The 15,655-nt window shown below is 46.8% G+C and overlaps 1 protein-coding gene across 2 annotated transcripts in view; it reads right to left on the reverse strand.

Annotated features, from left to right (window-relative positions):
• The window catches only part of stpg2 (sperm-tail PG-rich repeat containing 2), a 438,535-nt gene that overhangs the window by 332,133 nt on the left and 90,747 nt on the right, over positions 1-15,655 (reverse strand). For both annotated transcript variants that reach the window (XM_070866156.1, XM_070866147.1), the window contains exon 5: positions 12,304-12,411. In XM_070866156.1, the coding sequence (XP_070722257.1) occupies positions 12,304-12,411 (108 nt within the window). The remainder of the gene's footprint in view (positions 1-12,303; positions 12,412-15,655) is intronic.

Consider the following 15,655-nt stretch of genomic DNA (forward strand, 5'->3'; position numbering starts at 1 on the left):
TGATGGGTGAGCGGGACTTGGTGCGAGTTGGGACACGGGGCAGTGAGCACAGGGGGTGATGGGTGAGCAGGACTTGGTGCGAGTTGGGACACGGGGCAGTGAGCACAGGGGGTGATGGGTGAGCGGGACTTGGTGCGAGTTGGGACACGGGGCAGTGAGCACAGGGGGTGATGGGTGAGCGGGACTTGGTGCGAGTTGGGACATGGGGCAGTGAGCACAGGGGGTGATGGGTGAGCGGGACTTGGTGCGAGTTGGGACATGGGGCAGTGAGCACAGGGGGTGATGGGTGAGCGGGACTTGGTGCGAGTTGGGACATGGGGCAGTGAGCACAGGGGGTGATGGGTGAGCGGGACTCGGTGCGAGTTAGGACACGGAGCAGCCGAGTTTCGGAAATACAGATACTTCGAGACACACTGTGGGAGTAAGACACGCTGAAACTGAGCATTTCCCACAGTGACAAATGAGAAACCATCGACAAAATGTTGACGATATGGAGGATGACACTTGGTCGGCAGTGTAACATATTATTAAAAAAAACAATCGTGTTCCTCATCACCGAATGTTCCACAAGAGTGCTGGATAGTTCCAGTGCCAGGACACTCAAAGTCGAGATTGAATGCAACTTGTTGCTCCCCTTGATCATAGCCTACGGAAGCAGATTACTGCCGTGGTTAGACCCCGTCTGGAGCACTGCCTTCAGTTCTGAGCACCACACCTCAAGGAGGACGTACTGGTCTTGGAGAGGGAGCAGCGCTCAGTCACTAGAATGATACCGGGGCTTACAAGGTTAAATTATGAGGATAGGTTGCATGGACTATGCTTGTATTACCCTTGAGTATAGAAGATTCAGGGGTGATCTAATCGAGGTGTTTAAGATGATTAAAGGAGCTGATGGGGTAGATCGAGAGAAACTATTCCCTCTGGTGGGGGTGGGTGGGGGGGGGGGGGCGGGTGGAGTCTAGAACAAGGGGGCGTCACCTTAAAATTAGAGCCAGGCCGTTTAGGGGTGATGTCAGGAAGCACTTCTTCACACAAAGGGTGCTGGGAATCTGGAACTCTCTCCCCAAAAAACTGCTGAGGCTGGGGGGGGACAATTGAAAATTTCATAACCGAAATTGATAAGATTGTTGTTAGGCAAGGGTATTAAGGGCTACAAAACCAAGGCCGATATTACTTGGATTACATAGAATGCACAGTACAGAAACAGGCCAGTCGGCCCCACTGCTCCGTGTCGGGGTTTATGCTCCACACCAGCCCCCTCCCACCCCTCTTCATCTCACCCCATCACCATATCCTTCTATTCCTTTCTCCCTCGTATTTATCCAGCCTCCCCTTAAATGCATCGATATTATTCGCCTCAACCTCTCCTTGTGGCAGCAAGTTCCTTGTGGAGTTAGATATAGTCCTTACTACTAGGGGGATCAAGGGGTATGACGAGAAAGCAGGAATGGGGTACTGAGGTTGCATGTTCAGCCATGAACTCATTGAATGGCAGTGCAGGCTCAAAGGGCCGAATGGCCTACTCCTGCACCTATTTTCTATGTTTCTATCTATGTTTCCACATTCTCACCACTCTCTGGGTAAAGAAGTTTCTCTTGAGTTCCCTATTGGGTTTATTCGTGACTATCTTATATTGATGGCCCCTAGTTCTAGTCTCCCACAAGTGGAAACATCTTCTCTACGTCTACACTATCAAATCCCTTTCATAATCTTAAAGACCTCTATCAGATCACCCCTCAGCCTTCCCTATTTGAGAGAAGAGCCCCAGTCTGTTCAGCCTTTCCTTGGCAAACTCCCCAAAACACATGAAAAATACTTTTCTTATGAAAACATCGGAGTATCAAAATATCTAGCTATCTCTGTCTTGAATATACACAATGACTAAGCTTCCACAGTCCTCTGGGGTAGAGAATTCCAAAGATTCACCACCCTCTGAGTGAAGAAGTTTCTCCTCATCTCATTCCTAAATGGCCGACCCCTTATTCTGAGACTGTGACTCCTGGTTCTAGACTCCCAAGCCAGGGGGAAACATCCTCCCTGCATCTACCCTGTCAAGCCCTGTAAGAATTTTATACGTTTCAATGAAATAACCTCTCATTCTTCTAAACTCTAGAGAATATAGGCCTAGTCTACTCAACTTCTCGCCATAGGACAATCCCCCCATCCCAGGACTCAGTTTGGTGAACCTTCGTTGCACTCCCTCGAAGACAAATATATCCTTCCTGAGATAAGGAGACCAAAACTGTGCACAATACTCAAGGTGTGGTCTCACCAGGCCCGATATAATTGCCGGAAGATGTTTTTACTCTTATACTCAAATCCTTTTGTAATAAAGGCCAACATACCAATTGATTTCTTAATCACTTGCTGTATCTGCATGTCAACTTTCAGTGATTGGTGTAAAAGGACACCCCGGTCCCTCTGAACATCAACATTTCACAATCTCTCACCATTTAAAAATACTCTGTTTTTCTATTTTTTCTATCAAAGCGGAAACTTCACATTTCTCCACATTATATTCCATTTGCCATGTTCTTGCCCACTCACTTAGCCTGTCTATATCCCTTTGAAGCCTCTTTTACATCCTCCTCACAACTTACATTCCCACCTAGCTTTGTATCGTCAGCAAACTTGGATACAGTACACTTGGTCCCTGCATCCAAATCATGGATATGATTGTGAATAGCTGGGGCACAAGCACCGATCCTTGCGGTACCCCACTAGTTACAGCCCGTCAACCCGAAAATGACCCGTTAATTCCTACTGTAGGGAAAGGAATTACAATCAATCAGTTGGCTGGATTTATGACTCTGGCTGTTACGGAAGAAATACAATCAGACCGAGGGACATTCCGAATGCTACGCTCAACTGTTACAAAGACCCAGCTAAAGTTAAGACATCAGACAGCTCTCACTGCTAAGCCGAACACAGACAGTAGTAAGGCCAGAAGACAGCGAAGACAAGGAATGCACAAGTGGAGTAACATGGTAACAAACTCCCTATTAAAAACACCTGCCCTTTTACCTCCTCGCTTCCGACCGTCCAGGAATCCAAACACTCCTTCTAGGTGAAACAGCAATTTACTTGTACTTCTTTCAATTTAATATACTGTATTCATAAGAACATAAGAACATAAGAAATAGGAGCAGGAGTAGGCCATATGGCCCCTCGAGCCTGCTCCACCATTTAATACGATCATGGCTGATCCGATCATGGACTCAGCTCCAATTCCCTGCCCGCTCCACATAACCCCTTATTCCCTTATCGGTTAAGAAAATTTCTATTTCTGTCTTAAATATATTCAATGACCCAGCTTCCACAGCTCTCTGAGGCAGCAAATTCCACAGATTTACAACCCTCAGAGAATAAATTCCTCCTCATCTCAGTTTTAAATGGGCGGCCCCTTATTCTAAGATTATGTTCTCTAGTTCAAGTCTTCCCTATCAGTGGAAACATCCTCTCTGCATCCACCTTGTCAAGCCTCCTCATAATCTTATATGTTTCGATAAGATCACCTCTCATTCTTCTGAATCCCAATGAGTAGAGGCCCAACCTACTCAACCTTTCTTCATAAGTCAACCCCCTCATTTCCGGAATCAACCTGCTGAACCTTTTCTGAACTGCCTCCAAAGCAAGTATATCCTTGCGTAAATATGGAAACTAAAACTGCACGCAGTATTCCAGGTGTGGCCTCACCAATACCCTGTATAACTGTAGCAAGGCTTCCGTGCTTTTATACTCCATCCCCTTTGCAATAAAGGCCAAGATACCATTGGCCTTCCTGATCACTTGCTTTACCTGCATACTATACTTTTGTGTTTCATGCACAAGTACCCCCTGGTCCCGCTGTACTGCAGCACTTTGCAATCTTTCTCCATTTAAGTGGAGACATTTGTTGTACACAATGCTCTAAATTGGGGAGACCAAACGCTTTGCGGAAATGTGACCCCCCCAAATGTGACCCCGAGCTTCCGATCGCTTGTCACTTTAATTCTCGCCCCATTCCCACTCTGACCTTTCTGTCCTCGGCCTCCTACATTGTTCCAACGAAGCTCAACGTGGGCTCGAGGAACAGCACCTCATCTTTCGATTAACATAGAAACATAGAAAATAGGTGCAGGAGTATGCCATTCGGCCCTTCGAGCCTGCACCACCATTCAATAAGGTCATGGCTGATCATTCCCTCAGTACCCCTTTCCTGCTTTCTCTCCATACCCCTTGATCCCCTTAGCCGTAAGGGCCATATCTAACTCCCTCTTGAATATATCCGATGAATTGGCATCAACAACTCTCTGCGGCAGGGAATTCCACAGGTTAACAACTCTCTGAGTGAAGAAGTTTCTCCTCATCTCAGTCCTAAATGGCCTACCCCTTATCCTAAAACTGTGTCCCCTGGTTCTGGACTTCGCCAACATCGGGAACATTCTACCCACGTCTAACCTGTCCCGTCCCGTCAGAATCTTATATGTTTCTATGAGATCCCCTCTCATTCTTCTAAACTCCAATTTAAAGGCCCAGTTGATCCAGTTCCTCCTCATATGTCAGTCCAGCCGTCCCAGGAATCAGTCTGGTGAACCTTCGCTGCACTCCCTCAATAGCAAGAACGTCCTTCCTCAGATTAGGAGACCAAAACTGAACACAATATTCTAGGTAAGGCCTCACCAAGGCACTGTAAAAAAAGCAGTAAGACCTCCCTGCTCCTATACTCAAATCCCCTAGCTATGAAGGCCAACATACCATTTGCCTTCTTCACCGCCTGCTGTACCTGTATGCCAACTTTCAATGACTGATGAACCATGACACCCAGGTCTCGTTGCACCTCCCCTTTTCCTAATCTGCCGCTATTCAGATAATATTCTGTCTTTGCGTTTTTGCCCCCAAAGTGGACAACCTCACATTTATCCACATTATACTGCATCTGCCATGCAATTGCCCACTCACCTAACCTGTCCAAGTCACCCTGCAGTCTCCTAGCATCCCCCTCACAGCTCACACCACCACCCAGTTTAGTGTCATCTGCAAACTTGGAGATATTACACTCAATTCCTTCATCCAAATCATTGATGTACATTGTAAAGATCTGGGGTCCCAGCACTGAGCCCTGCGACACTCCACTAGTCACTGTCTGCCATTCTGAAAAGGACCCGTTTATCCCGACTCTCTGCTTCCTGTCTGCCAACCAGTTCTCTATCCACATCAGTATATTACCCCAAATACCATGTGCTTTGATTTTGCACACCAATCTCTTATGTGGGACTTTGTCAAAAGCCTTTTGAAAGTCCAAATGCACCACATCCACTGGTTCTCCCTTGTCCACTCAACTAGTTACATCCTCAAAAGATTCCAGAGGATTTGTCAAGCATGATTTCCCCTTCATAAATCCATGCTGACTTGGACCGATCCTGTCACTGCTTTCCAAATGCGCTGCTATTTCATCCTTAATAATTGATTCCAACATTTTCCCCACTACTGATGTCAGGCTAACTGGTCTATAATTACCCGCTTTCTCTCTCTCTCCCTATTTTAAAAGTGGTGTTACATTAGCTACCCTCCAGTCTTTTGGAACTGATCCAGAGTCGATAGACTGTTGGAAAATGATCACCAATGCATCCACTATTTCTAGGGCCACTTCCTAAATAAACAAAATTAAAAAAAATTTAAAAAAATAATTTAAAAAATTTGAAAAAAAAAAATTTTTAATTTAAAAAAATAAAAAAAAATATAAAAAATTCTAGGGCCACTTCCTTAATACTCTGGGATGCAGACTATCAGGTCCCGGGGATTTATCGGCCTTCAATCCCATCAATTTCTCTAACACAATTTCCCGCCTAATAAGGATATTCTTCAGTTCCTCCTTCTCACTAGACCCACTGTCCCCTAGTACATTCGGAAGGTTATTTGTGTCTTACTTCGTGAAGACAGAACCAAAGTATTTCTTCAATTGGTCTGCCATTTCTTTGTTAAATTCACCTGAATCCAACTGCAAGGGACCTATGTTTGTCTTCACTAGTCTTTTTCTCTTCACATATTTATAGAAGCTTTTGCAGTCAATTTTTATGTTCCCTGCAAGCTTCCTCTCGTACTCTATTTTCCCCCCTCTTAATTAAACCCTTAGTCCTCCTCTCTTGAATTCTAAATTTCTCAATACTAAGGCCCGCCCAAGTGCCGCCCAAAAGACCGCCGAGAGACTGGGCAGTACTTTGTAAGGGAGATTCCTCAAAAAGATCTGCCAGTACCGCCCGACGGCAAACAAAATGTGGGCGCAGCAGGCGGGAGCTCCCAATCTCGGCGACAAACGCAATCCTTGCCAAAGTGCCGCCGAAGATTGAGTCGGGCCCAGGGAGCGGGGCGGGGGGGTGGGGCGGGGAATACATAAAAGTAAAAATTTGCACAGAAAAATTAAAAATCCATTGGCAAACATTCAGGGGACCCCCACCCAGATGAATAGCTGCAAAAAAATAAATAAAAGAAGTTTACTAAACTTTTTTTGCAGGTCTTCACACTTAACGTCGGGGTTAGACCTGCCTCCACGTGGCGGTCCTTCCCCGTGATGCCGCCGACTCCCGCCCGGAGGAGTCTGCTAGCTCGGCGGGCGGGATCACTTATGCGCCTCGCACGCAAGCGGACGTCAGCGGGCGGTTCCCAGCGGTCCTCCTCTCCCCACCGGCAAGAGGCCTATTGGAAACTGGCACCGAGGGGAGACTGCCCAAAAAACTCGACGGCAGCCAGCGGTAAGGCCCACCAAGTTTGAGCCCTTTGTTTCTTTACGTGTCCCATTACCATCCCCTTTGATCTCGCACCATCATCCCTTTTGTCATTTGATCTCTCCTGCTATCTGTAATATATTTGCTTCATGGGTTCTTTGCTTAAGAATTAATAGCAACACGTTGCTATTAAGAACTAGTTGATTTATTAACAAAGGTTTAACAATCACACTACATATTACCAGTTCATCCACCAGGCTCACAACTGCATACCGCATCATGGATCCCCCGAACCCAACTGGCTGGGGTTTTATTGAGTCTTGTGAACATCACGTGACGGGCTAAGCCACCATCATCATAGGCAGTCCCTCGAAATCGAGGAAGACTTGCTTCCACTCTAAAAGTGAGCTCTCAGGTGACTGAACAGTCCAATACGGGAATTACAGTCTCTGTCACAGGTGGGACAGACAGTGGGTGAGGGAAGGGGAGGGTGGGACTGGTTTACCGCATGCTCCTTCCGCTGCCTGCGCTTGTTTTCTGCATGCTCTCGGCGACGAGACTCGAGGTGCTCAGCGCTTTCCCGGATGCTCTTCCTCCACTTAGGGCGGTCTTTGGGCCAGGGACTTCCAGGTGTCGGTGGGGATGTTGCATTTTATCAGGGAGGCTTTGAGGGTATCCTTGAAACGTTTCCTCTGCCCACCTGGGGCTCACTTGCCGTGTAGGAGTTCTGAGCAGAGCGCTTGCTTTGGGAGTCTTGTGTCAGACATGCGAACAATGTGGCCCACCCAACGGAGCTGGTCGAACTGGCTAAGCCACTCACAATGCAACAGCTGTACAACTCTTTTGGGGGAAATAAACATTAGATCAAGTGCCCCCCGATCTGGGGGACACTCCAGACACTTTTAACTGCCCCTTTATTTTTTTTAATGCTTTTTGTTTTTTTGGGGGGGTTTTTGTGCTTTTTTAAAAAAAAATTTGGGGGGGGCATTAAAACCATATATTTTACAAGTGCCCCCTATAAAAGGGGAGGGGGACACTAAAACCGGCAATGAAAACAAATTAAACTTTAAAACATTTAAAATTTGCTTGCCAGGGGTAACGATGCACTCCAGTCCCTCCGGCACCCACCTCTCAACAGCTCCACAACTCTTTTGAGGAAAACATAATAAATAAAATCAAGTGCCCCCCGATCTGGGGGACATTCCAAACACTTTTCATGTGGCCTTTTTTTTGTTTTTTTTGTTTTTATGGTGATTCTTATGGGGTTTTTTTGTTTGTTTTTTTGGACACTAAAATCATAATTTTTTCCAAGTGCCCCCTATAAAAGGGGAGGGGGACACTAAAACCGGCATTTAAAATAAATTAGACTTTAAAACATATAAAATCAAATTAAAATTTGGTTGCCGGGGGTAACGATGCACTCCAGTCCCTCCGGCGCCCACTTCTCAACAGCTCCACAAACCTGTGAACATACTCACAGGTTCATACATTACATCTTCCACCCTGTCACAGACCTTCCCTTTTGTTCTTTCCTTCCCCTGCCCCCTTTCCCTGCCCCTGCACTTGCTTATCATCATCATCAGAGGCGGTCCCTCGAAACGAGGATGACTTGCTTCCACGCCGAAAAGGGATGAGTTCACAGGTGTTTCAATGGAGGACGCTGACCCCTGCAGTGCCATGCTGCCGCACTCTGCCACCTCTAATGGCCCCGGTCTGCTGATGGTCTTGCAGGCCGGGACCCCGATGATTTCCAGGCCGGGCCGCCACACGCTGCTCTCACTTGCTTAACGCCGTTACATCTCTAACTTTTGCAGCTCCGACGAAAGGCCATCGACCTGAAACTTTAACGCTGTTTCTCGCTCCGCAAATGCTGCCTGACCCGCTGCGGGTTTCCAGCATTTTCTGTAGTTTTTTTTTAAAGTTATATTCGGAGCCGCGCAACAGGAATGTAAAATCTCTCCATTAAGCTGCGCACACGCTAAAGAGCTTCATAAATCACTCACACTCACTCAGTATTTCTGAATTTTCTTTTAATCATTATTATATCTGCCATAACTCACCAGCACCTGCGAGAAATCCAGAAACTCATTGACAGAAGCGAATGGTAATGTCAATGTCTGACGGAGTTACGATTCACATCAGTAAAGACATAAAGGAAAAGTAAGACGCATGTATCTCACTTGAGTATTCATTTATAAGGTTACCTGTGCACCACACTGGGTCCGGAGATTGAACAAAATGCCGCCCATTTTCATTTGGAACAGAATGAAATAAGAATTTACATCCATTTATACAATTAATACCGTACTGGTGAGTTATGAGGTGAAGGCCATCATAAGTAACCTGTGAAAGGGCACAGTGTAATTCCCTGTCACTGCTGAATTAGCCTCAATCTAAATCACGTGGTGACCTATCAGGGAAGTTAGAGGTCGGGCAAACTTTTACAGACATCACAAGAAATCAAGACATTTTCAAAATCATAACTATGTCTATCCCCTAGGCCACCCAGTCATTGGAGCTCACGGATACCCATTTTCCCTTAAAACAGAATAAAATGATGACGTTACAGCCATTAATTTCTGTGCACAAACATTATTACATCGTGTTTTCTAAATAATTTGCACAATGTGTTCCATTTCTTTTCAGAAGTTCCAATCAGTCCTGCTTCCCAATCTCTGTAAACTCCCCGAGGTGTCTGCGCTCCTCCAAATCTGGCCTCTTGCGCATTCCGTGATCGTCATCTCTCCACCATCGGCTACCGGGGCCCTCAGCTGGAATTCCCTCCCTAAACCTCTCCCTCTTCCTTTAAGATGCTTCTGAAACCCTACCTCTTTGACCAAGTTTTTGGTCACCTGTACTAATATCACCTTAAATGGCTAAGTGTTAAATTTTGTCTGATAACGCTCCTGTGAAGCGCCTTGGGGCATTTTGCTGCGTTAACGGCGCTATATAAAATGCAAGTTGTTGTTGTAACTCTAGCTATGCGCAATTCTCAACGGCAACAACAACTTGCATTTATACAGCGCCTTCAATGTCGTAAACGTCCCAAGGCGCTTCACAGGAGCATTATCAGATGAAATTTGACACCGAGCCACATAAGTAGATATTCGGGCAGCTGACCAAAAGAAGGGGGCCGTTCAGCCCACCGAGCCCTGTTCTGCCATTCAATTAGATCACGGCTGAATATCTTAACTCGCTCTGCCCACCTTGGTTCTGCAATACCCTATTTGAAACCCTTAATACCCTTGCCGAACAAAAATGTATCAATCTCTGTTTTGAACTTTTCAATTGACCTCTCCCAGCCTCAGCAGCGTTTTGGGGGAGAGAGTTCCAGATTCCCAGCACCCTTTGTGTGAAGAAGTGCTTCCTGACATCACCCCGGAACGGCCAGGCTCTAATTTTAAGGTGACCCCCCCATTGTTCTGGACTCGCCCCACCAGCGGGAATAGTTTCTCTCTCTCTCTCTCTACCCCATCAGCTCCTTGAATCATCTGTTTTAATGATATGAATTGAGGGATAAATAATGGCCAGGACACCAAAGGATAGCTCCACTGCTCTTCGAAATAGGACCATGGGATCGCTGCGCTCCTCCAATTCTGGCCTCGTGTGCAGCCCCCATTTTAAGCGATTTTTTTCAGCAACGGTTGCATAGTGGTTATGTTACTAGACTAGTAATCCAGAGGCCTGGACTAATGATCAAGAGTTCAAATCCCACCACAGCAGGTGGGGAATTTAAATTCAATTAAATAAATCTGGAATTTAAAAATAGCTAGTGTCAGTAATCACAGGCAGTCCCTCGTATCGAGGATGACTTGTTTCCACGCCAAAAAGGGATGAGTTCACAGTTGTTTCAATGAAGGACCTAATATTCCAGATCCCGAACTACATCCTGAAGGGTGGAAGATGCCTGTGGGTGGAATTTTTTATTGTGGGGTGATTGTTGCACACCAGCCACCACACGGGTTTGACAGAGCTAGGTCTTGGTCCAGTGGCAAGGGTTAACCAGGATGACTGGAGACCAGCTCTGCTGCACGGACCTAGTGCGCGCACATATCGCAGTGTGGGCTGGGCCCGTGCTGCCCCTGGGCCTTCACCTCTTCTGGGCCCCAGACTCACGCCTCTCCTGGGCCCCGGTCACTTCCCTCTACAAACTCTTGCCGCTCCTTCGCCCCTCCTGCTGTACCTGCCCGCACTGCAATCAGCGACCTGGCTTCGCAGCCGTCGCCCTCCTGCAGCAGCACGCGCTGCTCCCTGCAGTGGTATGCCACCGCACACTGCTCCCTCCAATGGCCCTGGCCTGCTGATGGTCTTGCAGGCCAGGACCGCGCCGATTTCCGGGCCGGGTAGGCCGCCACACGCTGCTCCCTCTAATGGCCTCGGTCTGCTGTAATGGTGACCATGAAACTACCGGAATGCCATAAAAACCCAACTTGTTCATTTATGTCCTTTAGGGAAGAATATCTGCCGTCCTTACCCAGTCTGGGCCTATATATGACTCCAGACCCACAGCAATGTGGTTGACTCTTAACTGCCCTCTGAAATGGCCCAGCGAGCCACTCTGTTGTATTCAAGAAGGTGACTCACCATCACCTTCTCAAGGGCAATTAGGGATGGGCAATAAATGCCGGCCTTGTCAGCGACGCCCACATCCCGTGAATGATTGGATCACCCCTTAATCTTCTATACTCAAGAGATTTATATAAGAACATAAGAAATAGGAGCAGGAGTAGGCCCTTCGAGCCTGCTCTGCCTTTTAATAAGATCATGGCTGATCCGATCATGGACTCAGCTCCAATTCCCTGCCCGCTCCCCATAACACCTTATTCCCTTATCAGTTAAGAAACTGTCTATTTCTGTCTTAAATTTATTCAATGACCCAGCTTCCACAGCTCTCTGAGGCAGCGAATTCCACAGATTTACAACCCTCAGAGAAGAAATTCCTCCTCATCTCAGTTTTAAATGGGCGGTCCCTTATTCTAAGATTATGCCCCCGAGTCCTAGTCTCCCCCATCAATGGAAACACCCTCTCTGCATCCACCTTGTCAGGCCCCCTCATAATCTTATACATTTCGATAAGATCACCTCTCATTCTTCTGAACTCCAATGAGTAGAGGCCCAACCTACTCAACCTTTCCTCATAAGTCAACCCCCTCATCTCCGGAATCAACCGAGTGAACCTTCTCTGAACTGCCTCCAAGATATAACACCTTTCAAATCCCCAGAGCATCGTAAAGCTCTTCCCAACCAAAGGATTACTTTTGAAGTGTCTTCTGTGTTGATGTCTGGGCCAAGAATAAATTCGGCTTGCACTAAAGAGAGAAGAAAAGCGTCTTTTGACAGCAACATCACACCGAGGTTACGTGAGGGAAAACAGCAATTAGCATCGCATGCACATCTTCAAAGAATGTTTTCTGCTTACAGCATTATAAAACTTATTAGCACCCTCTTAATTGATATCAACTAACCTATATAACTGGAATAAGTAGCTGTCCGGTCTCAGCAGCTGGTGCAAAGCAACTAAATAAGTTGATAACAATTCCTGCTCACGTAAAAGGAATTCATTGAGAGAATATGGACAGTGAGCCGCATTGCTCGTTACCTTGGTCCGCGACATGAATGGAGGGTGTGGAGCCACACATTTCTCAAGCAGGGCTGACTTCTCATTGAACTGGCCTTTTATTTCATAGTTTGCAGGTCCAGGGAAGCCCTTAAAAGATACAAGATACTCAATTATTTCTCAATCACAACAACAACTTGCAGTACTACAGCGCCTTTAACATAAGAAGATAAGAATTAGGAGCAGGAGTGGGCCATTCGGCCCCTCGAGCCTGCTCCGCCATTCAATGAGATCATAGCTGATCTTCTACCTCAACTCCACTGTCCCCATATTCCTGACTCCCTTAATACCCAAAAAATTAGCGATCTCTGTCTTGAATATATTCAAAGACTGAGCCTCCACAGCCCTCTGGGGTAGAGAGTTCCAAAGATTCACCACCCTCTGAGTGAAGAAATTTCTCCTCATCTCAGTCCTAAATCCTTACCCCTTATCCTGAGACTGTGACCCCTGGTTCTAGACTCCCGAGCCCGGGGAAACATCCTCTCTGCATCTACCCTGTCAAGCCCTGTGAGAATTTGCTATGTTTCAATAGATTACCTCTTATTCTTCTAAACTCTAGAGAATATCGGCCTAGTCTGCTCAATCTCTCCTCATAGGGCAATCCCCCCATCCCAGGAATCAGTCTGGTGAACCTTCGTTGCAACTCCCTCTATGACAAGTATATCCTTCCTTAGGTAAGGAGACCAAAACTGTACACAATACTCCAGGTGCGGTCTCACCAGGGCCCGATATAATTGAGGTAAGACATCTTTACTCTTATACTCAAATTCTCAAAGGCCAACATAACATTTGCTTTCTTCATCACTTGCTGTACCTGCATGTTAACTTTCAGTGATTGGTGTACAAGGGCACCCAGGTCCCTCTGAACATCAACATTTCCCAATCTCTCACCATTTACAAAATACTCTGCTTTTCTATTTTTCCTACCAAAGTGGATAACTTCACATTTCTCCACATTATATTCCATTTGCCATGTTCTTGCCCACTCACTTCAGCGGTCTGTATTCCTTTGAAGCCTCTTTGCATCCTCCTCACAACTTACATTCCCACCTAGCTTTGTATCGTCAGCAAACTTTAACTTAAACTTTAACATAGTAAAATGTCCCAAGGCGCTTCACGGGAGTGTCATCAGTCAAAAATGTGACACCAAGCCACAAAAGGAGATTTTTAGACAGGTGACCAAAAGCTTGGTCAAAGAGATAGTTTTTAAGGAGCGTCTTGAAGGAAAGAAAGACTTGCATTTGTATAGCGCCTTTCACGACTACTGGATGTTCCAAAGCGCTTTACAGCCAATGAAATAGTTTTGAAGTGTAGTCACTGTTATAATGTAGGAAATGCAGCAGCCATTTGTGCACAGCAAGCTCCCACAATCAGCAATGTGATAATGGCCAGATAATCTGTTTTTTTTAAATGTTGATTGAGGGAAAAATATTGGCCAGGACAGCAGGGAGAATTCCCCTGCTCTTCTTCGAAATAGTGCCATGGGATCTTTTACATCTTACTGCTAAGGCAGACAGGACCTCAGTTTAACATCTCATCCAAGAGACAGCATCTCCGAGTGTGAAGCCTAGCTTTTTGCGCTCAAGTGCCTGGAGTGGGACTCGAACCCCCAACCTTCTGACTCAGAGGCAAAAGTGCTACCCACTGAGCCACAGCTGAAAAGGTGGAAAGCGAGGTAGCGAGGTAGCGAGATGGAGAGTTTTAGGGAGCTTAGAGCCCAGGCAGCTGAAGGCACGACAACCAATGGTGGAGCGATGAAAATTAGGGATGCGCAAGAGGGCAAAATTGGATGAGCGCAGGGCTATTGGGGGGTTGTAGGGCTGGAGGAAGTTACAGAGATAGGGAGGGGGCGAGACCAATGTTGTGATGTGAAAACACAGATGAGAATTTTTTAATCGAGGCATTGCCGGACTTGGAGTCACCATAGGTCATCAAGCAGGGGTGAATGGGACTTGGTGTGAATTAGGAAATCACATTGTGATGTTCTTCATTGAAGGTGGAATAAGGGAATCTACAATTAGCACTTTTCATTCAGGCAATTGAATGTCACAACAAACAGTTCACAAAACTTCACAATTCAGGATTGTCCACCTCTGATAGGGTTGGATGAAGAGGGGTGGGAGGAGGCTGGTGCGGTGCAGAAACACCGGCACGGACCCGTTGGGCAAATGGCCTGTTTCTGCGCCGTAGACCCGATGGAACTGCTTAACTATGTTGTGCTGATAGGGTTAAATGAAGTTGGGACACGAGGCCAGAATATGCGTGGTCACAGAACCAACAACCAAAGCAGGAGCAGCTGGAGAGAGCGCGGGAAAAGCGCAGCACAGCCTGCGCATGGAGAACAGCGCGCTGGAGCTGGAGCAGGGGAGGGCCCCGGGGTACAGGGACCGCATTCTAGGGACAGATACGCAGGCTGCTCCAAGATCAATGCGCTCACCCACACTGCGAGCTCTGAAAAGCAAGGAGAGAACCTGAGGGAGCGAGGGAGGGGGTTAGTAGGAATATGTGTGTGTCTGTGTGTGTGATGTGGGTGAGTGGTGTGTGTGTGGAGGGGGGGGTAATGGAGTGTGTGTGTGTGTGTGTTTGGGTGTGTGTGTGTATGGCTGTGTGTGGTGTGTGTATGGGTTTGGATATGTGTGTGTGTGTGTGTGTGTGTGTGTGTGTGTATGGCTGTGTGTGTGGGTTTGGATGTGTGTGTGGGTTTGGGTGTGTGTGTGTGGGGGGAGTGGGGGTTGGGGTGTGTGTGTGCGTCTGTGTGTGATGTGTGTGTATGGCTGTGTGTGGTGTGTGTGTGTGTGTGTGTGTGTGTGTATGCTAGGCCCATACAGCAGAGCTGGTCTCCAGTCCTCTTGGCTCCCCTTGCCATTGGAACAAGACCTAGCTCTGTCAAGCCCGTGTGGTGGTTTGACTGCAACGGCCACCACACATTAAAAGAATTCACGCACTGGCATCTTCCACCCTTTAAAATGAAGTTCGGGACCTGGAACATCAGGACCCTCATGGCAGTCACCTTCGAACTCAAATTAGTGTGGAAGCAAGTCATCCTTGACTCCAGGGGACTGCCTGAGAAGAAGAAGAAATGAAGTAGGCTTGTGTGGAGCATAAACTGACATCGACTGGTTGGGCCCAATGACCTGTTTCTGTCTTGTAAAAAGAAAAATCGATATTAAAACAAATGACACATGGGAAACCCTACAGTACATGTCCGTGGAAAAGAAGGTAATTATCAACAGTGATGAAGGTAATGTCAGAAAGGTTACGAAAGCTGACAAAAGATGCGTACTGGAGGTGAGGAAAGGTGTAATTTGGACTGACGTCCCTTGGGTGGTGCTGC

Source organism: Pristiophorus japonicus, chromosome 2 (assembly GCF_044704955.1).
Source record: "Pristiophorus japonicus isolate sPriJap1 chromosome 2, sPriJap1.hap1, whole genome shotgun sequence".
Lineage (NCBI taxonomy): Eukaryota > Metazoa > Chordata > Chondrichthyes > Pristiophoridae > Pristiophorus > Pristiophorus japonicus.